Source organism: Microcaecilia unicolor, chromosome 6 (genome assembly GCF_901765095.1).
Source record: "Microcaecilia unicolor chromosome 6, aMicUni1.1, whole genome shotgun sequence".
NCBI lineage: Eukaryota > Metazoa > Chordata > Amphibia > Gymnophiona > Siphonopidae > Microcaecilia > Microcaecilia unicolor.
The window spans coordinates 298,217,952-298,244,180 of record NC_044036.1 but is presented as its reverse complement, the minus strand read 5'-3'; the positions used below and the strand labels follow the sequence as shown (position 1 = coordinate 298,244,180).

General features: G+C 43.0%; 1 protein-coding gene across 2 annotated transcripts in view; it reads right to left on the bottom strand.

Annotated features, from left to right (window-relative positions):
* Window positions 1–26,229, bottom strand: part of MAP2K4 (mitogen-activated protein kinase kinase 4) — a 158,083-nt gene that overhangs the window by 30,821 nt on the left and 101,033 nt on the right. For both annotated transcript variants that reach the window (XM_030207980.1, XM_030207981.1), the window contains one exon: window positions 19,570–19,697. In XM_030207980.1, coding sequence (XP_030063840.1) covers window positions 19,570–19,697 — 128 coding nt within the window. The remainder of the gene's footprint in view (window positions 1–19,569; window positions 19,698–26,229) is intronic.

Here is a 26,229-nt window from a genome sequence, read left to right as displayed (position 1 = left end):
CTTCAATGGAGACAGAGCAGAAATGGGCTAATAATGATGCAAAGAACAAATCATAAAAAAAAATTCAGACCACCCAAAACATGGCAGCCAGGCTTATATTTGGAAAAACGCGATTTGAAAGTGCAAAACCCCTTAATGAAAAACTGCACTGGCTCCCAATAAAAGAACATATTGCTTTCAAAATCTGCACCATGGTTCATAAAATCATCTACGGCGAAGCCCCGGGATACATGACAGACCTCATAGATCTACCAACCAGAAACACATCCGGATCAACACGAACATATCTATATCTCCAATACCCAAGCTGCAAAGGACTCAAATACAAATCAACTTATGCATCCAGTTTTCCCTACATAAGCACACAACTGTGGAATGCTTTACCAAAAGCCTTGAAAACAACGAATGACCACCTAAACTTCCGGAAATCACTAAAAACCAACCTGTTCAAAAAGGCATACCCTACCGATCCAACCTAAATGCCTGAACTCTGCAACACAACAAAACCAAAGCACGTAATGGACATAACATAACTCTTCCGCTTTACAATTCCCTAATGTGTCTGTTCCACATGAACCTTATCCTACCACAACATCACTTTGTATTTGTTCATACCGGAGTTGGCGAACGCCCCTCCGGTACTATGTAAGCCACATTGAGCTTGCAAATAGGTGGGAAAATGTGGGATACAAATGTAATAAATAAATAAATGTATTTGTTGCATTTTTATCCCACATTTTCCCACCTATTTGCAGGCTCAATGTGGCTTACATAGTACCGTGATGGCGATCGCCAATTCCGGTGAGCAAAATACAGAGTGGTCTAGTGTTAATGTTCATAAGTGACACAGTATATTAAGTATTCAAAGAGAGAGAGTTAAGTTTTTATTATTATTATTAACATTTGTATAGCGCTACCAGATGCACGCAGCGCATGTGTGAAGGTCACATTACCACCTGGTTACCGCGCAAGACTTTACCACTGTCAATGGATGGCGGGAAGGTCTCAGACCCAAAATGGACACGCAGCAATGAGGTCGCCATGGCTCTTACACTGTGAGAGGATACAACCATGAAGGGTCAAACCCAGCCTGAGATACAAAGTTGAGATAGTACGTCTGGTGATGGAGATCCTTAATCTGTTAATGCTGAAGGATACAAAAAGCTGGGAGGACTTCCTATGAGGTTTTGCATGCTCCAGATAATATGCTAGAGCATGTTTGCAGTCTAAGGTATGCAGTTCTGCTTCTCCAGGATGAAATTGTGGCTTGGAGAAGACAACAGGAAGTACGGACTGATTGAGGTGGACTTCTGATAGTACTTTAGGGAGGAATTTGGGGTGGGTTCGGATAACAACCCTGTCGTGGTAGAACCTGGTGTAAGGTGGGTCTGCCACAAGGGCTTGAAGTCTGCTTACTCTTCTGGCATAAGTGTGTGCTATTAAGAACAATACCTTATATGTGAGGAACTTCATAGAACAGGAATGAAGTGGTTCAAATGGAGGTTTCATGAGAGCTGTGTGGATAACATTGAGATGCCACACTACCAGAGGTGGTTTAATAGGAGGTTTGGTATGAAATAAACCTTTGATGACTATCAAGGGATGAATGGAAACTGGCTTATTATCAACCCTAGAGTGAAAAGCACTAATGGCACTCGTGTACTCTAAGTTAGTTTTGAGGCCAAAATTCAAAAGATGGAGGCGATACTCCATAAGGTTAAAAGACAGCACTTAGCAGGGTCAAGTGCTTTGGCTGTAAGCCAGAAGGGAAATTTCTCCACTTTAAACAGTAACATTTCTGTGCAGAAGATTTCCTAGAAGCTAGGAGTATTCTAGAGACACTGTCTGGAAGGTTTAAGGAACGTAAGTCTTTGTTGTCAAATACTAAGCCGTCAGGGCCGAAAGCAAGGGTCTAGATGGAGGAGGGACCCCTTGTTCTATGTTATTAGGGTTGGAAAAGGATCTAACCTCAATGGTTCCTTGGATGATAACTCTAGGAGAAAAGGGAACTAAATTTGATGTGGCCAGTAAGGAGCAATTAGGATCATAGTCCCTTAGTCTCAACATAGCTTGAGAAAAGTTTTCTCCAATGAGAGGCAATAGGGAAAGTCGTATAGAAGATCTGTTCCCCAGTGGAGCAGGAAGGCATCTGAGACTACACGGATGGGAGCACAGATTCTGGAACAAAAGCAGAGAAGCTTGTTGTTTTGAGGAGAGGCTTGCAAGTCTATGGCTGGGGTCCCCCCACTGCTGGAATATTCGATGAGCCACAGGCATGCTGAGGGACCATTCACAAGGCTGAAGGACTCTGCTCAATTTGTCTGCCACAGCATTGTGTTTGCTGGCTAGATAAACAGCTCTTACAGAGATGTTTCGAGAAGCTGCCCAAGTCCATATCTGGATTGCTTGTCAACAGAAATGGTAAGAACCTATTCCTCCTTATTTGTTTGGGTAATACATCTCAACCTGGTTGTCAATGCAAATGAGAATTATCTGATCAAGGATGCGATCTTGGAAAGTTTTAAGGGCATTCTAGATCACAATTCCAGAAAATTGTGTTTTTCCTGTGGGGGCCAAAAACCCTATGCATTAGAGATCATCAAGATGAACACCTCAACATACCATGCAGGCACCCGTAGTGAGGACTTTGTGATGTGGAAGGAGCTCAAACAGAAGCCCCTGGGTGAGATTCTGGAGAACCATCCACCACTGTAGAGGGTGACATAGCTGTGTAGTAACTCTAATACGGGCTGACAGCAACCCCCATGGCTTAAGAACACCGAGGGAAGAGTGCCCACTGGGGTATTTGGAAGTGGAGCCAAGCCAATGGTGTTACATGAACTGTTGAAGCCATGTGGATGAGTAGGCCAAGCATCTGATGAGCAGATCTGGAAATCTGAGCGGAGAGATGCCACTATGTTGTTTGCTCTCAGTTGAGGGAGGAAGGCTCAACCCTGAGTAATGTCCAGGAGAGGCCCAATGAACTGTAAGAAGATGTGATTTGGAGTAATTTATCAAAAACCAAGGAGTTCTAGGAGACATATGGCAGCTAGAATTGAGTTCTGAGCCGACTCTCAGGAGGCTACCTTGATTAGCCAGTTGAGGTAGGGGAAGACATGTATGCTCCACTTGTAGAGTGTTGCAGCTACCATTATCAGGCATTTTGTGATGACTCGAGGAGCCGAAGCCAAGCCGAACGGCAAGACTCTGTATTGATATATAGAGTCACACAGCAGAAAACACAGAAATGTTTGTGCCAGGAAGAGTAGTTATGTGAGTTTGTGCCTCCTTCATATCTAGAGAGCAAAGCCAGTCATTGGGTTGGATCATGGGAAGAAGTGATCGCGGGGAAACCATGCAAAATTTTTCTTTGAGAAGGAATTTATGTAAATCTCATAGGTCGAGAATTGGTTGAACTCCTCGTTTTTTTGGTATAAGAAAGTATTTATTTATTTGTTACATTTGTATCTCACATTTTCCCACTCATTTGTAGGCTCAATGTGGCTTACATAGTTCCAGAGAGGCACTTGCGGACTCCAGTGTAGACAAATACAAAGTGATGTTGTGGTTAAATAGTTAGATAAAGCTAATGTGGTGCAACTCTCAACCCCTCCACAGCGGAGGAACTGGTTCCACTGCATTCTGCCGGAGGGCAGGGAGCTCCTCTCAAAGTACTATCATTTGGAAGAAGTTGAAGAGAGACTGTCTTGGTGGAAGGTCTTTCTTCCCCAACGCAGAGAATAACCATGCTGGATGACACGTAGCACCCAACGGCCGGGGATATGAGTGATCCCATTGAAAGATCAGCTTGCCTCCTACTGGTAGACTGCCTGATACAGACAACTGGACAGTGGCAATACTCTCTAGGAAGGAGTCAAAAACTGGGTTGTTTAGACTGAGAAGGGTCTGTGACTTCCGTCCACTGTGCTGCTGCAGACATGAGTGTTGGGGCATAGTCCTTTGAGCTGAAGGAGTGATAGTATAACAACACTTAGATGTACAGTAAATACAGCACCAAAATCCCCCCCCCCCCCCCGCAAATTGTCTAGAAGAGGCAGAAGGTGGTGGAATAAAGTTGATAATCTAATACACAATTAGTTAAGATAGAGGCTTGAAATGTTCTGTCAAAAGTCTCTAATGTTCTAGCTTCTCTGTCTGGAGGAGCAGAAGCATGAGATCTTGCACTTGGAGAAATGTGTCAAAGCAGATTCCACAACTAAGGGATGATGGGGTAACTGTTGTTTTTTTTTTTTTTTTCAAACTCAGTGCATTTCTGTAACCTGTACATCCCACCAATTTTCTTTGGAGCAACTTGAACTGTCAGTGGAGTCTCCCAGTTTTTGATCAGAGTATTCCTCATGATTGTATGAAGTGGAACAGCGATTCCCTCTCTAGGAGGAGTATCATAATCCAGAACCTCAAAGAGATCTGAACAAGGCCTTCCTCAGTCTCAAGTTTGAAAGATATGGTTTGGCCATCTCACAGATAAAGCCAGGAAAGGATATATTTTCTAGAGGAGACTTACATCTCTCAGGAAGAGGAGAAGGATCAGATGGAATGCCATCGGACTCCTCAGCTGAGATGTCCTGTGGGTTCTGCTCCTTCTCCAAGGAGAGATCTGAATCTGACTCTTCAAAGTACTGCTCTTGGGAGGTACGTGGAAGAGTGTGTTGACTAGAGCACTGGCTCTGTGTGGAAGTACATAGAGGTAGATGAGTCTCCAAGGCTGGAGGAAGTTCCTCTGCAAATGCACGCATTGGCCAGGTTCGTGGTGCCCCTGACGGTTGATGCCAAGCCAGTGTGCGGGACCTCTCCCATGACTTCTCTCCGATGCATCTACAGGCTGTGCTGAGGCTGGCATAAGCAGCAAGCCCCCTGTAAGCCTGAATAGACTGTGTATGCAGTAGCCCTGAGAGCTCTTCTTGAGAGAATAGCCCAGATTTCCTCTTCCAGAGTAGGCGTTGGTACCAACTAAGACACACAGCAGCATGGAGGCAGCCTGAGTTATAGCCTGTGCAGGCGTAGGAGATCTCGAGGACCTTGCAGGCTCTAGATGAGAAATAAGTTGTAAAGAAGGAGAACAGTCACTGCAGCATGGACTCTTCCCATGCATCAAGGATGTTGATGCAGGGAGGTGTTGGCAGAGTACCTGGAGGGAGAATAGTGATGCTTCTTAGTTTTTGTTTTGCTTTCTTACTCTACAGGTCCCTTGATGCACACAGCACCACACGGAGTTCTTACTCGGTCACAGTACCGAGTCCATTGTCGGATGTTCTCGATGTTGTATCAATGAACCCGAAGTCTGGGTTCCACATCCAGTACCGAATTCCCCTGCCATGCTCGATACCAAACCAAAAGGTTTTTTTGCTGGACTCTGTGGGCTTAAAGTGGCCTCGTTTGCATGCGCATAGAACACACTGTATATCCTGGTGCTCAGGATCCAAGCACTGAACACACCAATTATGGGGGTCTGTGCCTGAATGGTCCTATTGCATCGAGTACACTTTTTAAAGCTACTTGGCATCCTCACTGACATGGAGGAAAAAAACGGCCAACACAAGGTCAAAAGTCTCAATGGTCCGGAGAACTCTCAAGTAGTTCTGTACCTGAAAATGGACACTACTTCCCAGTCAAAATAAGGGCTCAGAGGCCTCAAAGGCCGAAAAAAAGAAAGATTTGTGAATAAAAAGAAATAAATTGATTAACATAGAAAAATGTCCCCAAAAAGGGAAGGCACCAAAATAGAAAAATATGTTGAGGAGAGATTAGAAACCCAACCTCTATGCTCCACAGAAAATGGTAGACTGCTGGTCCTGTGCTTGGTGGGGGCACTGCCTCAAAGTTTTTAAGTGACAGTGCACTATGGCAGTGTCCACACCGGGTTCCATGGATGACGTCACCCACATATCAGAATATTATGCCTGCGTGTCCTCGGAGAAATGATGTTAAGTAGTTTTGTTTTGCCCCAACAACCTCAACCTCTATAAATTAATCTTGTTCATCTTTGAGTCTCACAATGCCATGTTGCATTACTTTTTCTCATTAATATATCTTGTTCTCCTGTTTGTCAATTTTTGCTGGGGAGGGGGGGGGGTGTTGATTCCCTTTGCATCTTTGCTCTCTTGACAAGTCTTTCAGTTTATCTAATCTATTCCAGATATTTTTGTCTGACTTCCTTCACCAGTAGTCTCTTCTAGTTTATGAATGTGGGCTTTTTTCTCCTTACTTTTTCAGTTGCTCTTTTAGGAAATCAGAGACCTCTTTTTTCTCATATATTGTTAAATTTCTCTAAGAAAAAGTTTTCTTACCCTTACAATTTCTTATTTCAGTTTTGCCTTTTTATGCCAGTTTAACTTTTTTTTTTTTTTTTGCCTGTGGCTGCCTCTCTACTAGCAGCAATTTGGTCACTTCCACCACTTTCTTCACTATTCTGACACTTCTCTGGCCTCTCTCCAAATGCAGTGCTGTGGGTCAAGAGGCTAGCAGCAGCTGTGACTGGAGGCTGACCCACATCAGAGGACTGTACATTTTTCAGATTTTTTATTTTTTTTTTTTGCAACTGTCCTGAACAGGGCTGGTCTTAGCAATTACGAGGCCCTGTGCAGATCAGTTCAGTAGGCCCCTCCACCCCTGCCCACCGCCATAAGCCATAATTAATCAAAGTGTAAAAGGAGGTTTAGAGCTCTCAGAACCCCACTTCAACTCATACCTTGATGTGCATCCACCATGTTTCAGCAGAGAGCGGCAGACAGCGGCAGCAATTTTCATATCCTGTCAGCTGCTAAGCCTAGAGTCTCCTCGTTGCTGCATCCCGCCCTTGCGGAAGCGACAACAAAAGGGAGTGGGACACAGCAGCGAGGAGGCTCTGGGCTTGGCAGTTGATGGGATATGAAAATTGCTCCCACTGTCTGCCGCCCTCTACTGAAATGTAGATGCACATTATTAAGGTACAGAGCAGGGAGGTGTTCCAAGACAGGTGAACAGACATGCCAGAGATGCAGGGCCCCTAGGAGCATGGGGCCCTGTGAAGCCACCCCTGTCGCCCCTGCCTAAGACCGGCCTTAGTCCTGAACACATTCCTCTTCTGCAGCCAGACGACAAGACCACGTATCAGTGCCAAGACAACACTAGTACTCCACAGCAAATCCAGCTCACAATATCCCAAAGAATGAACCCAATTCTTTTTGTTCATACACTGGAATAATCAAGTGCTTTTCCCAATTCTACCTAGATATTAATGGTTTGTGGACATTTGCTCCAGAAACTTCTCAAAGCCCTTTTAAAACCCAAGTTATGTTAACTGTTGACAAAGGATGTGGATAAAGCAAATTCCATAGTTCAATTGTATACAGAGTAAAAAATATTTTCTCCAATTTGTTTTGAAAATACCACCTACTAGTTTGATGGTGTCTCCCCTAGTCCTGACACTATTTACAAGGATAAATAAATCATTCCCTATTTGTCTGATCAACCCCTCCACAATTTTAGGGACTTCTACCATGTCTCCTTCAGTTGTCCCTTCTTCAGATTGAAATGCCCTACCCTGTTTAGCCTTTTCTCAGAGAGCAGTGCATCCTCAATCATCTCCTAGAGGCACATCTTGCCAGTCAGCTTTTCAGGATCACTACAATGAATATACACAACATAGACCTGCATACAATGGGCCTCTGGTATTTGAAAATTTATCCCATTCATATTCATTCGGTTAATCCTGAAAACCCAACTAGTTAGGTGTGCCTTAAAAAAAAAAGGTTGAGAAGAACTATCAGTCATCACTCTCTGAACCATTTCTAGTTTCAATATATTCTTTATAAGATGGGCCAACCAGAACAGCACACTACAAGCCGACCACATTTCAGTTTTAGCCAAAAATGCCAGTGTATTTTCAGATGAAAATCAACACTCCAGCACCTCCTTCTGACCAAAAGTGGACCGCACAACTCCCTGGGAGCTCGGTAGAAATGTGGGCCCCTCTCTCCGAAAGGCAACCCCCCCTTCCCCACCGGACCAAAGGTCACTGCCCTCCCACCACCCATAGGCCCTCCTTTAGCCTACTTTTGAAGACTTGGAGGTCTAGTGGCTTTGTTGAGGCAGGAGCAATCCCCACTTGCTCCTGCCCATGCCAGCTTCGCAGTCAAAATGGCCACCTGGGCCACTTGCAACAGTCTCGCAAGTCTGCCGTGGGAGGTCACAGCAGCCATTTTGAGACTGAAACCTGAATGAACAGGAGAAATTCCCAGTCGTACCTGCCCATGCTGGCTCCAGTCTCAAAGTGGTTGCTGACAAGACTGCTGTGGAAGGCCCCAGCAGCCATTCTGATGGCAAAGCCCACATGGGCAGTGCAAGTGGGGATCGCTCCAGCCCAATGAGGCCAATAAACCACAGGACTTATAAAGTAGCCCCAGGGAGGGCTTACAGGTGATGGGAGTGTGGCAGCGGTGGCTTTCGGGGGAGGGGTGTGAAGCCTGCTTTTGGTCAAGGAGAGGCTGTGCCTTCCGGTTTCAGCTTTGTTTTAAGCCAAAACTGGCCGATGAATTTCAGCCATACTGTTTAGGCCAAAACAAAATCCCCTGTTTCAGACGCCCTCTACAGCACAGAGTACTCAAGGTGCTGTTGCATTATGGATTTCTACAGAGATCTTATGACAGGACTCAACAAATCTCAGTTGCCAGGCAACCATGGAGACTAGAAATCTATCTTTGGTGTCCGAGATTCTTGTGCCTTTTATTTATTTAAAGTTTTTTCCTTTTGGCTACAGCTACAATCACTGTCAAAGCAATAACTTTCTGCTCCATGCACCACACAGTTCTGTGTGAGCCATGTGGTGCAGGAGTTTTCACGCTGGTCTTAAAGGGCTTTTATGGGATGGCAGAATCCAATTACACAGAAAACATACAAAATCAGAACCTACAACAGTATATGAATCTTCTTTTACAATATACATTAAGTGCCTGTGTAACATTATTTACATTGACAGAACAAGCAGCAAAATGGCAGTGCAGTTGACTGAACATAACAGCCATCTCAAAAAAAAAAACAACAGATCTAGCCAAATTAGAAAAAGGTACTGAGAAGGGTAACCAAAATGATAAAGGGGATGAGCAATTTCCCTATGAAGAATACAGAAATGGGACATCTTGTAGGGAAAGAAAATATCCTGGCAAACTGAGCCAAATATATCAACTTTGCAATATGTGAGTGAGGTACACCTATTACTGATTCCCCCCCCCCCCCCCCCCCCCCCATAACAGGAAAATCCACCAGTTTGTTTTAGAATAAGTTATCATAACTGATTAACCTCAGATGCCTTCCTTCTACATTAGAGGGAAAGGGAAATGGGACTTGATATACCGCCTTTCTGAGGTTTTTGTAACTACATTCAAAGCGGTTTACTTATATTCAGGTACTTTTGTACCAGGGGCAATGGAGGGTTAAAGGGAGGGTCTTCTCTATAAATATCCTTTAATTTTACTCTTAGCGAGCACACTCTTAAAATCAATCAGGACCAGGAGCTCTAATTGTCATAGACCCCTTTTGGCTAAGACAAATCTGTTTCCTCTCCTTCAAGAGTCATTTGTCAGGATAGCATTCAAGCTGGGGAATTCTTTAACACTAATCATGCAGTTGAATGATGTTGCATTCAATCATCAGGTCTCTCTCTTTTCTCTAGTAGAAGGTGTTATGGTTGTAAGTGAAGGTTTGCAGTTTGGTGTGATAATGCTCTGTATCTATTTTCCTATCCCACACAAAAACTGCTTCAATACCTTCTACAGCTCTCAGAGTCAGGTTTCATTAAAGACCATCTCCATTATGACTCAACGTGGTGCAACTAGTGCTTACTTCTACCATATACAGTGGGGGAAATAAGTATTTGATCCCTTGCTGATTTTGTAAGTTTGCCCACTGACAAAGACATGAGCAGCCCATAATTGAAGGGTAGGTTATTGGTAACAGTGAGAGATAGCACATCACAAATTAAATCCGGAAAATCACATTGTGGAAAGTATATGAATTTATTTGCATTCTGCAGAGGGAAATAAGTATTTGATCCCCCACCAACCAGTAAGAGATCTGGCCCCTACAGACCAGGTAGATGCTCCAAATCAACTCGTTACCTGCATGACAGACAGCTGTCGGCAATGGTCACCTGTATGAAAGACACCTGTCCACAGACTCAGTGAATCAGTCAGACTCTAACCTCTACAAAATGGCCAAGAGCAAGGAGCTGTCTAAGGATGTCAGGGACAAGATCATACACCTGCACAAGGCTGGAATGGGCTACAAAACCATCAGTAAGACGCTGGGCGAGAAGGAGACAACTGTTGGTGCCATAGTAAGAAAATGGAAGAAGTACAAAATGACTGTCAATCGACAAAGATCTGGGGCTCCACGCAAAATCTCACCTCGTGGGGTATCCTTGATCATGAGGAAGGTTAGAAATCAGCCTACAACTACAAGGGGGGAACTTGTCAATGATCTCAAGGCAGCTGGGACCACTGTCACCACGAAAACCATTGGTAACACATTACAACATAACGGATTGCAATCCTGCAGTGCCCGCAAGGTCCCCCTGCTCCGGAAGGCACATGTGACGGCCCGTCTGAAGTTTGCCAGTGAACACCTGGATGATGCCGAGAGTGATTGGGAGAAGGTGCTGTGGTCAGATGAGACAAAAATTGAGCTCTTTGGCATGAACTCAACTCGCCGTGTTTGGAGGAAGAGAAATGCTGCCTATGACCCAAAGAACACCGTCCCCACTGTCAAGCATGGAGGTGGAAATGTTATGTTTTGGGGGTGTTTCTCTGCTAAGGGCACAGGACTACTTCACCGCATCAATGGGAGAATGGATGGGGCCATGTACCGTACAATTCTGAGTGACAACCTCCTTCCCTCCGCCAGGGCCTTAAAAATGGGTCGTGGCTGGGTCTTCCAGCACGACAATGACCCAAAACATACAGCCAAGGCAACAAAGGAGTGGCTCAGGAAGAAGCACATTAGGGTCATGGAGTGGCCTAGCCAGTCACCAGACCTTAATCCCATTGAAAACTTATGGAGGGAGCTGAAGCTGCGAGTTGCCAAGCGACAGCCCAGAACTCTTAATGATTTAGAGATGATCTGCAAAGAGGAGTGGACCAAAATTCCTCCTGACATGTGTGCAAACCTCATCATCAACTACAGAAGACGTCTGACCGCTGTGCTTGCCAACAAGGGTTTTGCCACCAAGTATTAGGTCTTGTTTGCCAGAGGGATCAAATACTTATTTCCCTCTGCAGAATGCAAATAAATTCATATACTTTCCACAATGTGATTTTCTGGATTTAATTTGTGATGTGCTATCTCTCACTGTTACCAATAACCTACCCTTCAATTATGGGCTGCTCATGTCTTTGTCAGTGGGCAAACTTACAAAATCAGCAAGGGATCAAATACTTATTTCCCCCACTGTAAATAGAAACTCATTTCTCTACAGCAGCGGTTCTTAACTGGTGTGTTGCAGGGCCGGCACACAAAAAACAGCAGCTGCAATGGTGTGCCATTACTGTTTATTGTTTTCTCGCTTATCTGTTCCCCGCCCGCACAAGTCCAGCACTTCTTCCTTTGTCCTCCCAGCCCCCCTCCCACCTCCTGCTCTTTGCAGTCTTTGCTGGCAGCAGTAATTTGCTGACCCGAAGCCTTTCCTCAGCCAGGTCCTATTCATCTGATGCAACTTCCTGTTGATGACAGAGGTGCTGGACTGAGGGGGAGCAGAAGCTGAGGAAGAGGTGCTGGACTCAAGGGAGAACAGAGGGAGAGATGTTAGACTTGGAGGGTGCAGAGGAAGAGGTACTGGACTGAGGGGGAGCAGAGGCTTAGGAAGACGTGAAGAGGGAGACGTACTGGACTTGACGGGTGCAGAGGGAGAAGTGCTGGACGAGGGGTGCAGAGGAAGAAGTACTGGATTTGTGGGTGCAGAGGGAGAGATGCTAGACTTGTGGGGGGGAGAGGGCAGGAAGAGATGATGCAATGTGGGACTATGAGGGGAGGCTAGAGAGAGAGGAAGGTAAGACTATGGAGGGAGAGAGTGAGTAAGAGAGAGAGCTGCTGATCTGTGAGGGATGCTGGGAAGAGAGGAGGAGAAATGGCTGGACTCACAGAAAATACGGCTACACAAACCGCGATGCCATGCTCCTTCCTTGGTTTTGTAGACAGTAAACAGCATTTAGCAGGCTTTCACTTCTGGTATGAGCACAGAATTGGGGGTTTGTGTATCTTCCTCTCCTGACAATGGGCTGAATTTTCTGCAGCCAAGCTAAAGAGCGGGAGGGGGGGAGGGGAGAGGAGCTGCTGGACCTTAAGGTAGAAGGGAAGCGTGAAAGAACATAGAATTGATGTGTAGTATAGGGGTACAGGAAAAAGGGAGTTGCTACACCATAGGGGGTGGAAAGGACGGTAGAAGGGACAGGGAAAATAAAATGCCCAGAAAATTAAGGTAGGAAAAAAGTTTTATTTTGAATTAGTTGTAATGTATTAGGTTTGCGAAATGTGCATCACGGATGTCTTTGTATTTTGTTCAGTACAGGAGGAAATTTGTTTTTATTTCTCCCATGTTGTTGTATATGCCTAGTTTTACTTCTTGGGGTTCAAAGCCAGTTAACTGGGTAAGACAGCCTTTTGCCCTGTTCAATGGCATTGAGTGAGCCCTGAGGGACTATTCAGTGGCACTTACCCAGATAGTTTCGCTAATTGTCCCCTAACCACTTAAACCAAAACCGGCTATTATGTGTGCAGTCCAGGGATGGAGTCTGGGCGGAGTTACCACTTAACCTTATTAGTGCCAATAATCAGCCTTTAGTTGGTTAGTTAACTGGCCAAGATTGCATAAACATCAGTCCTATCATTAGCCAGTTTAACTTAACCTGTAAATATTTACACCCAGTTAAGTGTCTGCCATCCACACATACCCAGATATTTAATGCTGGTACCGGGCATGGCCCGACACTAAATATCTGGGCATAAGTTTTCAGCAGCAATCAGCGTTGGAAAAAAATGCTGACTACCAGCAGCTGAATATTACCCCCTCTGTGTCTGATCTCTAAGGCCTTTAAGGAAATAGGCCCGAGTACTTGAAGAACAGGATCTCCGTCTTTATACCTCTAGGGTGCCAAGGAATATCCCTAACCATTCCCTCTCCAAAGAATCATGCAATGTGACACCCAAAAAGCCTTTTCCAGAACAGCCCCCACACTGGAACACACTCCAAAAGATTCACTCAATACAAAATTAGCTCTATTTCAGGAAGCAGGTGAAAGCTTGGCTCCTCTCCCAAGCCTTTCATAGAAGAAGCAACTAATGAGCTAGTCATACACACAAGGACTAACACTAGCTGCACATATTGTAAGGACTTGCTTATCCAATCTTACTCTTTTCATGCACCTTTCCCGACTCTTTCTCCTTAAGTTAGAATAATGAATTAGATGGAAAAAAAAAGGGTTATCTTACATAAGTACATAAGTAATGTCACACTGGGAAAAGACCAAGGGTCCATCGAGCCCAGCATCCTATCCACGACAGCGGCCAATCCAGGTCAAGGACACCTGGCAAGCTTCCCAAACGTTCAAACATTCTATACATGTTATTCCTGGAATTGTGGATTTTTCCCAAGTCCATTTAGTAGCGGCTTATGGACTTGTCCTTTAGGAAACCGTCTAACCCCTTTTTAAACTCTGCCAAGCTAACCGCCTTCACCACGTTCTCCGGCAACGAATTCCAGAGTTTAATTACGCTTTGGGTGAAGAAACATTTTCTCCGATTGGTTTTAAATTTACTGCACTGTAGTTTCATCGCATGCCCCCTAGTCCTAGTATTTTTGGAAAGCGTGAACAGACGCTTCACATCCACCTGTTCCACTCCACTCATTATTTTATATACCTCTATCATGTCTCCCCTCAGCCGTCTCTTCTCCAAGCTGAAAAGCCCTAGAGGCATATTTTCAAAGCACTTAGCCTTCCAAACTTCCATAAAAACCTATGAAACTTTGGAAGGCTAAGTGCTTTGAAAATATGCCTACTAGCCTCCTTAGTCTTTCTTCATAGGGAAGTTGTCCCATCCCCGCTATCATTTTAGTCGCCCTTCGCTGCACCTTTTCCAGTTCCACCATATCTTTCTTGAGATGCGGCGACCAGAATTGAACACAATACTCAAGGTGTGGTCGCACCATGGAGCGATATAACGGCATTATAACATCCTCACACCTGTTTTCCATACCTTTCCTAATACCCAACATTCTATTCGCTTTCCTAGCCGCAGCAGCACACTGAGCAGAAGGTTTCAGTGTATTATCGACGACGACACCCAGATCCCTTTCTTGGTCCGTAACTCCTAACGTGGAACCTTGCATGACGTAGCTATAATTCGGGTTCTTTTTCCGCACATGCATCACCTTGCACTTGCTCACATTAAACGTCATCTGCCATCTAGCTGCCCAGTCTCGTAAGGTCCTTCTGTAATTTTTCACAATCCTGTCGTGAGTTAACGACTTTGAATAACTTTGTGTCAACAGCAAATTTAATTACCTCACTAGTTACTCCCATCTCTAAATCATTAATAAATATATTAAAAAGCAGCGGTCCTAGCACAGACCCCTGAGGAACCCAACTACCCTTCTCCATTGTGAATACTGCCCATTTAACCCCACTCTCTGTTTCCTATCCTTCAACCAGTTTTTAATCCACAATAGGACTTTTCCTCCTATCCCATGACCCACAGGCGTAGTTTGACTGTTTTATTTGGTGGGGGGGGGAGGGGGGGTATATACATATGCAAATGAATATGCTAATATGGAGGAAGGAATTGAAATTTATAGTCAAAATATCACAGATGCACATTTCAAAAAGCTGACATATTTCAATAATTAAATTCTGAATAAAATACTTTTATCTACCTTTGTTGTCTGATCATTTAGTTTTTCTATTCGCTTTGGTCCCAGTGTCTTCTGTTTTATGCAGTGTCTTCTTTCCAGTAGGCTTCCCTCTGCTCCCTACCCTCCCAGTCCCATCCATCTCTTGCTCCTTCCCTCTGCTCTCCACCCCTCCCAGTCCCATCCATCTTCTGTTCCTTCCCTCTGCTCACCATCCCTCACAGTCCCATCCATCTTCTGCTCCTTCCCTCTCCCAATCCCATCCATCTCCTGGTCCATCCCTCTGCTCCCCACCCCTCCCAGTCCTATCCATCTTCCCTCTGCTCCCCACCCCTCCCAGTCCCATTCATCTCTTGCTCCTTCCCTCTGCTCCCCACCCCTCCCAGTCCCATCCATCTCTTGCTCCTTCCCTCTGCTCCCCACCCCTCCCAGTCCCATCCATCTCTTGCTCCTTCCCTCTGCTCCCCACCCCTCCCAGTCCAATCCATCTCCTGGTCCTTCCCTCTGCTCCTAACACTCCCAGTCCCATCCATCTCCTGGTCCTTCTCTCTGCTCCCAACGCTCCCAGTCCCATCCATCTCTTGCTCCTTCCCTCTGCTCCCCACCCCTCCCAGTCCCAACCATCTCTTGCTCCTTCCCTCTGCTCCCCACCCCTCCCAGTCCCAACCATCTCTTGCTCCTTCCCTCTGCTCCCCACCCCTCCCAGTCCAATCCATCTCCTGGTCCTTCCCTCTGCTCCCAACGCTTCCAGTCCAATCCATCTCCTGGTCCTTCCCTCTGCTCCCAACGCTTCCAGTCCCATCCATCTCCTGGTCCTTCCCTCTGCTCCCAACGCTCCCAGTCCCATCCATCTGTTGCTCCTTCCCTCTGCTCCCCACCCCACCCAGTCCCAACCATCTCTTGCTCCTTCCCTCTGCTCCCCACCCCTCCCAGTCCCATCCATCTTCCATCTGCTGCCCCCCCCCCCGCGAGGTCCAAGATCGTGACTCCGTCTACCCCTCTCTCTTCCTCCCTCCCTCCGGCGCAGGCAGCAGTCTTTTTCAGCGTTCCTGGCAGCGGTAGCAATGTACACGCTGCCTTCGGTCTGCCCCGGAAGCCTTCTCTTCAAGTTCCTGTTCCCACCTATGCGGGAACAGGAACTTGAAGAGAAGGCTTCGGGGCAGAGCCAAAGGCAGCGTGTACATCGCTACCGCTGCCAGGAACGCGAAAAAGCTGAAGACTGTTGCCTGTGCTGGAGGGAGGGAGGAAGAGAGGAGGGTAGACGGACACGCTCCTCTCCGTCCGCTTGGCTTCCCTGCCCTCTCTGTCTGCGTCCCGCCTTCCTCTGACGTCAGAGGAAGGCGGGACGCAGACAGAGAGGGCAGGGAAGCCAAGCGGACGGAAAGGAGCGCGTGCCTGCTTGTTTTTATTTTTAACTACTGGCGCGGCGGCGCCTCGTCGTTGTTTGGGGGGGCATTGCCTCCCCTCGCCCCCCCCCCCAGTTTACGCCCATGCCATGACCCTCCAATTTCCTCTGTAGCCTTTCATGAGGTACCTTGTCAAACGCCTTTTGAAAATCCAGATGCACAATATCCTTTGTCCACATGTTTGTTTACTCCTTAAAGAATTGAAGTAAATTGGTCAGGCAACATTTCCCCACAAAAAAGCCGTGCTGACTCGGTCTCAGTAATCCATGTCCTTGGATGTGCTCTGTAATATACATCTATATATTCAACTCTGCTTACTCCCTATGCTGAATTAAGATGTTTTAATGTGTATTGTGTTAACATACTAAATAGCATACTATGGGGCCCTTTGCACTTAACAGAATTAACCCATTTTATACCTATGGGCTTTTTAGCAATCAGCACGTGCCAAGCTTTAGTAGAAGGGCCCCCCTTTACCATGTGTATTATCGTTACAATATTTTTTACTGATATAACTGTCTATTGCTTAAGTCTGGCTTATTCTTGCTGTACACTTCCTTCAATGAATTTCTTCAAAAGGTAGTAAATACTGCCTATTATTAAAAAATACATTAATAGATAGATTAAATAAATATATGGATTGTCCATCAGGACTAGAATAATTTTGCTGTCAAATTATTTTTGAAAGCCCTCACTGAATTCCAGAGCCCCTTTTGCAGCAGGAGCCTTATGCAATTAAGTTTTTCTTAAGCATACCAAAGACACTGCCTATAGACTCCCTAACCCAGTTTGAATACATCTGTCATGAGGACAAATTGGATAGAAGGAACTGGAAAGGGGATTTCTTTTTCAAGATTGAACTGGACCATCTAAGACAGGGAGCTTCTGAAAGATTTGTTAAGACTACATTCCATAAGAACTGAGTGGCCTCTGTCCACTGACTGTAAGGTTAACTGGACCTGTCTTATTCTGCAATGTGACAATGAAGCACTCTCTAGAAATCTCAGTATATCCCATACTTTCTGCGGACTCGCTGTTACTTCTTGAACCACAGACACCAGAGTAGTCATCTTTTCTTGTGGAAAGAAATGTTTTCACCTGAATCATGCCTAGCTGCGCTCCTATGAATAGGATTTTGGGTAAATTATTAAGAACCCTAGTGACTCCAGCACCTGGATGATTCTCTGCGCCCCTTCCTGATTGGGTTCTTGCCCAACCAATCATCCAGACAAGGAAACACATGTATCCCAATTTGCACAGATGTACATCTGACATGGCTAGCCATTATATGAACACAAGTTGAGCTGATACTAAATTAAATGGCAAGCTGTGGTACGAAAGTGTTCTCCTAATATAAATCTGAGATAAGTCTGGTGACTGCGATGTCTCTCTAGGTGGGTGTATGCTTCCATTAAGTCTAGAGAACATAACTAATCTCCTTTTTGAAGGAAATAAAAAGAAGCAAGACAAGAATTAGCAAGAGAGGAGCTAGATATACACAAACATTCAAGAGCTGTATGGATCTTTAATCACCCAATGTAGCTGCATTTTGGCCTCTGCCTGCATCTGGGATATAATGGATTTTTAAAAACCTATCAAATTCTTTGCTATATTAACGAAGAAAAGCTCCTAATAAAATGGTGTTCAAAGAGCAAGCTGAAGGCAAAGCTTACAGTAATTGAGGCAGGGCTGTCACTAATATATTTGCCTCTGTACAAACTAAAGATTCAAGAAGAGTGGGCTTCCTCAATTTTCTGCACTACCATAAAGCCTACATTCTTTGACAGGCTACCCACTGGAAGCAGAAGTGTAATAGCCAGGTTGCACTGCTGACATGAATCTCTGTGAAAAATAAGTTCTAGATACCCCAGCCCCCCTGCATTTCTTACCTAAGTTTCACCCTATCCCTGTGATTAAAAGCTTTGAAAATTCTGGATAAGCTTTTACATTTCCCATGGATCAATACCAAATACATCTCACATTTAGGTATTTAGGTATCAAAGAAAACTAAGCATGCACTGGGTGGGGGGTGGGGGTGGGGATACTGCCGCCAGCTGTCCAGGCTGCGTGTTCTGGCCAAGAGGAGGTCTTTGTCTGGCAGGACTTGAGGATCCCCACCAGCCACACAGAAGGATCACCAATTTTGGATAAGACTAAGCCCAAAGTATATGGGGCCCAGGCCCACACCACTGCCATCACTCAGTCAGAGTTTTTTGTCAGCTATTGGGCTTTGCGATCACCTAGGAAGTCATTTAAAGATAGTCTGCCTACTTCTTCTAATTGCTGGTCATGTCTAGGCTCTAAAGGAACACTTTCCTTTTGTCCAAATATTCAGTCATTGTTGGGCCTTTTCATAAAGCACTAAAAACTTGCTTTATCCATAATGTCGGATATATTTGGGTAGGTGCACAACTTTTCATTTAGTTTATCTAATAGTAGTGAGATTAGGTAAAAAATGGTCAGGAATTAGGGAATCATTTATAAGCAGGAAATACGAAATGTTAAATTAAGAAGGGTGGGAAAGGGAAGGTTTTGAATTGCAATTTCATCTGTGAACCACTTCAATTGTTTTCACTAAAAGGTAGGCAGCATATAAAAACTTTACAAATAAATACACAAATAAATTTTGTCAATAGTGAAATTACCTGTAATATTGTAATAAACAATTCAGTGACATACTCGTAGTAAGTGTCATTTCTTGCTTTTCTTTATGTAGGGTAACCTAATAACGAAATTTGGACCAAAAATATATGCCCCTGGAACACTTCTGACATCTCATAGACAAAATCAATACATTTTAACTAAACAAATTAATCATCCATTTAAAATTGAACTGATCTGTGCGCTGCTATTTTTAAAGGCCACAATTTATCTGGTTAACTCCGAAAGGTAATCAGATAAATTGTTTAATTATTTATATTATTTATATCTAAGATATTTGAAATATTCCAAGCTGCTTTCTAACCTCCAAAATATACATATCTAGGACTTTAAATCTCACAATATCAACAATATACTACAGTAATAAGAAAGATTCTTGACTTGTACAGATTTTAGTAGAATCTACCCATACATCAAAACATATTGCTTTATCTTTTATTTCAGCCCAATGTGATTCACTGCTAATTTTTAAAGCCCTACCACATCAAAACATTTTTAAAATTAATATTTAATGTGAGATTGTGAAGACAAATCACATCTTCCTGATATAGTTCGTTTCCAGTACAGGTTGATTTAACAAATTCTAGAATTAGACTTCTGACTTACAGCCATGTACGGTCTACAACCCGCATCTCTTGTCTTAGCAATGGAGTCCACCAGTTGTCCACTAATACCAAAGTCACAGAGTTTAATATTTCCATTTCTGTCCAGAAGAATATTGGAAGGTTTGATATCTGTAAGAGAACATGATTTGGTAGGTGTCAATAATCTGATATTAGAATTCCATGGAATTTAAGTATAGGTAGTTCAAAATAAGATAAAAACTGCTACATTTTTCAGAACTTATTACAAAATTTGTACTTTATTTGCCAAAACTTTCAGAATTAAAAAGTAAGGCACTTGAATATAGCTGAAATTAAGGGACTTTATTATGAATTCAAATACCTTAATCCCAGTTTTTAAAATTTTTTTTACTTTTAAACCTTCATCAGGATGTGACCAATGAGTCAACAAAAAGTAATGAAAAGGAAGGTGCTAGTGAGCCTCAACAAGAGTAGATATCTATCGCTAGGCTCTCTTAATAGGCCTGCTTATTACTAGCCATAGAGCTCACAATTATCAGCTTTCAACTGTACGACGCCTGTTCCTTCAGTGATGAAATCAAGGGCAAGAATACCAGTGGACTTATCTGAATACCAAGAAAATAACACACTACAAGAAAAGAGAGAGGCCACCAAGTCTGAGTCTTGTGTTAAGTTCAATCGTGTGTGAATAAGAACCATGAGCTGTAAGTGCTGAAAGAGTGTAACGCTCTCAAAAACCGAACCAGAAAGTTTGAACGAGCATGGATAAAATTAAAAACACAAACTAGAAAGTTTGAACGAGCATGGATAAAAATAAAAGACGATCACACACTTAACGCATGGAAGCAAATTCAAAGGAAATATAAATACGCAATAAGACAAGCCAAAAGGTCCTGCTATAAAACCAAAATAGGACCAGATCACAAAGACACGAAGAAAATATATCAAATTGTACATAAACTTCTGGACACTGCCTCGGTCACCACAACCAATTCTGATACTTTAATGAAAAAATTGTAAAATTACGACACAACCTTCCTCAGAGCACCTCCGATTTTGAAAACTTCATCAATGGCCTAGACCCGACCTCTGGAGAACACCCAGAGGACCGAGTCTGGTCAGAATTCGCTCTCCTCACCACCGATTCAATTACCAGTGCGGTTAATAGAGCCTCCAATACTCACTGCAAATTGGACACCTGTCCCAGCTACCTATTAAAATCCATCCCTGATTGCTTCACAGCAGATCTCACTTCCCACTTGAAACTTCATGCTTCAACAAGGTCTCTTCCCGAAGGAAAATGGCAACATCTTGCTCACCCCAATACCAAAAGATACAAAAAAAAAACCCAAATGACCTCACCAATTACCGTCCTGTAGCATCTATCCCACTAGTAGTTAAGCTGATGGAGAGTATGGCAACCAAACAGCTTACTGATTACATATACAAATTCTCTATAATACATGAATCACAATCGGGATTCCATCCTCGCCATAGCACCAAAACAGTGTTAAGCACCCTTCTGGCTAGAGTCAAACAGGAAAAAGCAATTGGCAATAACGTACTTCTCCAATTCGACATGTCTAGTGCATTTGACATGGTCAATCATATTACTAAGACTCCTAGATTACTTTGGGATTGGTGGAAATATACTAAATTGGATCAAAGGCTTCCTAACCACCAGAACATACCAAGTGAAATCAAATTCAAATTTATCATCCCCGTGGAAAGCAGATTGTGGAGTACCTCAAGGTTCACCATTATCACCAACCCTATTTAACCTAATGATGACTCCATTAGCCAAGGCCTTATTCACTCAGGGCCTCAACCCTTTCATCTTTGCTGACGACGTTACAATATACATCCCCTTCAAAAATGATTTGTCAGAAATCACCAACGAAATTAACCTCGGCTTGCATACCATGAACTCATGGGCAAATGCATTCCAACTCAAACTCAATACAGAAAAAAACACACTGCCTCATTCTCTCATCTTGCTACAATTCAAACATACCCACGAGCCTAATCACCCCTGACTATACCTTCCCTATTTCAGATAACCTGAAAATCCTCGGTGTCACAATTGACAGGAACCTGACACTTGAGAGCCAAATTAACTCTACAATCAAGAAAATGTTCCACTCAATGTGGAAACTCAAACGAGTAAAACCGTTCTTCCCGAGGGCAATATTTTGCAATCTGGTACAATCAATGGTCCTGAGCCGTGCCGACTACTGCAACAGAATTTATGCCGGATGCAAAGAAAATCTTATAAAGAAGCTTCAGACTGCTCAAAACACGGCAGCCAGGCTTATATTTGGAAGATCGCGATTCGAAAGTGCCAAACCCCTTTGTGAAAAATTACATTGGCTCCCAATCAAAGAACGTATTACTTTTAAAATCTGTACCTCAGTCCATAAAATTATCTATGGTGATGCCCCAGGATATATGTCTGACCTCATAGGCCTGCCAACCAGAAACTCAATCAGATCATCACGTACTTACTTAAATCTCCGCCACACTAGTTGCAAACGACTCAAGTACAAATCTATTCATGGATCCAGTTTCTCATATATAAGCACACAACTCTGGAATGCACTTCCAAAAGCCGTGAAAACTACGTATGACCACCTCAACTTCCGGAAATCACTAAAGACCAACCTGTTCGAAAAGGCATATCCCACTGACCCAACTGAACCCAGCAACATAAAGATACCTAAACTTGTAATGAACATTATGAACTTTACATAACTTCCCTCTCTATGATTCCCTAATGTGTCTGTACATAACTATTTCATTGAAAATTAACCTCACTCTGTATTTGTTTCTTCACCGTAGGTAGCTATCACCTTACGGTATTATGTAAGCCACATTGAGCCTGCAAATAGGTGGGATAATGTGGGGTACAAATAAACAAACAGACAATGAGGCATATTTTCAAAGCACTTTGGGAGGCTAAGTTCCATAGGTTTCTATGGAACTTTGGGAGGCTAAGTGCTTTGAAAATGAGCCTCAGTGGAATTTTGGGAAATAAAAATAAGTCTCTCTCTGATTTGATCAACTTGTTCCCATGTGTTGTACATAAGTATTGCCCATACTGGGACAGACCAAAGGTCCATCAAGTCCAGCATCCTGTTTCCAACAGTGACCAATGCAGGTCACCAATACCTGGCAAGATCCCAAAAAAGTGCAAGGTGGAGGCGGAGAAAGAGAGTAGTGAACAGAAAAACAGTGCAGTTCTTATCAGGCACATGGTATAGATTTAATTTTTGGATCCTTGGTGTGGCAAAGAGAACAAAGTTGATTCTCTATGCACAGTATTTCTTAAACAATATATTCAGCAAGAGGTGTTGACCCTCAATCACTGGAATCAGATAAGGTGCATGTAGCCCAATATTTAAAGAGCTCTAGGTGCCTGAATTTAGATTTAAATTAAATATTCAAGCTTAAATTTTTCTACTTTCAATTATTACAAAATTACAGTGTGGCTCCTACCCATCCCATTCTCAATCATAAAATTCTATAATAAATCTAAAACCACCCTCTCAACTAAACTCTTATGTTTCCAAAACATATCAAATAAAACAGCTGGTATTATATTCATCTAAAAATTACCGATTATTGAAAATGTTCCTTGAACAGCCAGGTTATTAGCTGTTTCCTAGACATTCTAATATTGTAATCTTTTGTTCATACTATACTGACCAGAGAAGATGATTCTGGCCTTCGAAAGCTAGTTAAAAAACGTATTAAGTTAATCTAATTTTTTTTAAAAAGGTATTGCCTTTTTTTTCTCTCATTTTTATTTTTGTTTTATTTCTAAAGTTAAGGTAATTTTTGATATTTTTCATGTTCTCTAGCAACTTATTCCACAATTCAGGAACTGCCCCAGAGAAAATGCTAATACATACCCTAACTCAACAAAACTTTCTGACGGGTGGTAATGACAAATTCAGGGACCCTTTTACAAAGGCACGTAAGGGCCTGCCTGCGCAAGTCAAATCGGCATAACGCCCAGGTACTGTGTGCACCTGGCAGTAATTCAGAGTTTGGCATGCGATGAAATCCCATGGTAGAAAATAATTTTCAATTTTCAATTTTCTACCACAGGGGAGTTCCTGGCGGTAATCGGCAGTTGGCGCACAGATGGTTACCATGCAGGTAACATGTGAGCGCTTACCATTAAGTCAATGGATCGCATTAAGGGTTCAGGCTGTAAATAGAAGCACGCTGGTTTTAAGTTTGCCACACGTCCATTTCCTGGCACAAAAAAAAAAAACCTTTTTCCAGACATAGTAGAGAAGTGATCCAGCGCAAATCCAATACACGCACCCACACTACCTCAGGCCACTTTTTGAGCGCCTTTGTAAAAGGGTCCCTGAATCACTAGAGCAAAGACTATATAAAATCAACAGTATATACAAACAGTTTTCTCTTAGATAATGCTGTCCCTATACTCCCATGTGGTCTTAAAGGTCAGAGTACATTAAATCGATTTCTTCCTTTATGGGCAACCAACACAAGGCCTCAAGTAGTGCTGTCACAGTTTCCTATCTCTTGCTACTAGCCGTCAGATATCTGAATTCATCTGAAGTTTTTTTTTCTGAAGATCCAAATGAATCACATTACAGTAGTCTTGTTGACTTAATACAGTAGAACTGTACAGAAGTCCTGTGAGCACAAATAATATCTGTATTGATGTGTCATCTGCAATTTCTTCCAGGCCTTTATTACAACTCCCTCTATTTGTGAATCTAAGGTAAGTTGTGATGATGAAACCCCCTGAGTTTTTGACTCAATGACCAAGGGGACGTCATGATTCACTAACAGTCAACTAATCCACTTGCTGGGGCCCTAAGCTCACCCACAGAACCGCTGTTTTATCAATGTCCAACTTCATTCAGTTTTCCCCTAAACAGTTATTAATAGACTGCTTGCATTCCTTAGTTAGCTCTTAATATCTTCTACAGATTTCCTAAATGGTACAAAAAAAAAAACTAGGGCTGTACCGAATTTTCCTATTCAATTTGGCCCCAAATACATTATTCACATTCAGCCGAATAGTGATTTAAATTTTAATATGAATAGGGGCTCTACTGTGCTAAATCCAATTGAAAAAAACACTTGATCTTTGATTTCATGTTGCTTCTTTTATGTTAAAGCTCAATGCCCATTATTCGTGTTCGGCTGAATAATATTTTTTATTATTCGTATTTGACCAAATAGTAAAATATGCCATTCAGTACAGCTGTACAAAAAACTGTACATCATCTGCACATAAATGGGCTAAACCCAAAAGAACATATCAATTTAGTCAGGGGCCTGAAATAAAAATTAAACAAAATCGGTGCAAGAAGAGCACACCGAGGTACCAGTAACATGACTTTAGACTATTTAACTCCAACCCAGACATTAAATGTTCTATTCATCAAAAGCACAGAAAGCCAAGCTAAAAGCTTTACCACAATCCCTACTTTTTAAAGCCAGCTCAATAAAATGTTATGATTAAGCAAATTAATAGCTGTTTTGTCACACGCAGTAAAGGTCAGGAGTCGAGAATTCTATTGACCCAAACATTCACACATTTCCTCCAAAAGAGCCACCAAAACTGTTTCTGTACTAAATCCAGATGAAAAACCAAACCGAGGGTTAGAGAACAACACAGGGACAAAGTTTCTCCCCATCCCCAACCCATCTCCACAATTCCATTTAAACTTATGACTGTTATCATGGATTTCCATGCATTCCCATCCCCATGTCATTCTCTACTATGGGCTTTTTACCTCCTCTAAGTAATTCTGCAATTGTACCATTTCACATGATTCCAATATACATACTATCTTTGGGAGATTGACAATTGGTCAATAGCTCTTAACCCCTGTTACTGATAGAGATGATCTTTTAAAAAACTACTCTCACCAGGGCTCATTTGGATGGATAACTCCCCAGTCTCTATGATCAATTGTTATCAATACTGCCATTCCCAGTAACTCTGCTAGACAAGGATTGCCCCTAAGTACTGCCCCTTTTGTAAATTTCACCACAAGCTGATATATACATTTATCATCTGGCTTATAAAATTTCATCAACCCTGCAGTGCAACCATTTATTTCCTCTTTTTCTTCACAGCCAACATCCTGTTCTTTACCCTAACCATACCTTTCTTCCAATTTTTTTTTTAATGTGATTAACAAAAAACAAGGCTAATTTATCCCCTGAGGACTGTTTCCCAACATTCTCATCTTTGGCTCTGCATACTAATCGAACAGGATTACGGTCACACCATAGTACTGAAACTTACCTTCTTGAACTCACAACTGACATACGTAATCATCTGGATCACTCAACTTCAATTCTCTTATCCCTTGATCTAAGCGTTTAACCTCATAGATCACACTATCCTTCTTAATAGACTCTAGCAGGTAGGTTTAGGAGACACTGCTCTCCAATGGTTTGATTCCTATTTATCTGATCGCTGCTGTACAGTTCAGTGGAATGACTATCTACTTCCTTGTCACTTCCCTGTGGAGTTCTGCAGGGTTCAGTTTTAGGACCAATCTCTTTCTCTCACCATTTTTAACGCTTCTTCAATCTTTGGAATTTATGCTGTTTATTTATGCTGATATACAGATCCTATGTAGATCCTACAAACCCTACTAACATACATCACGTTAATACCAGA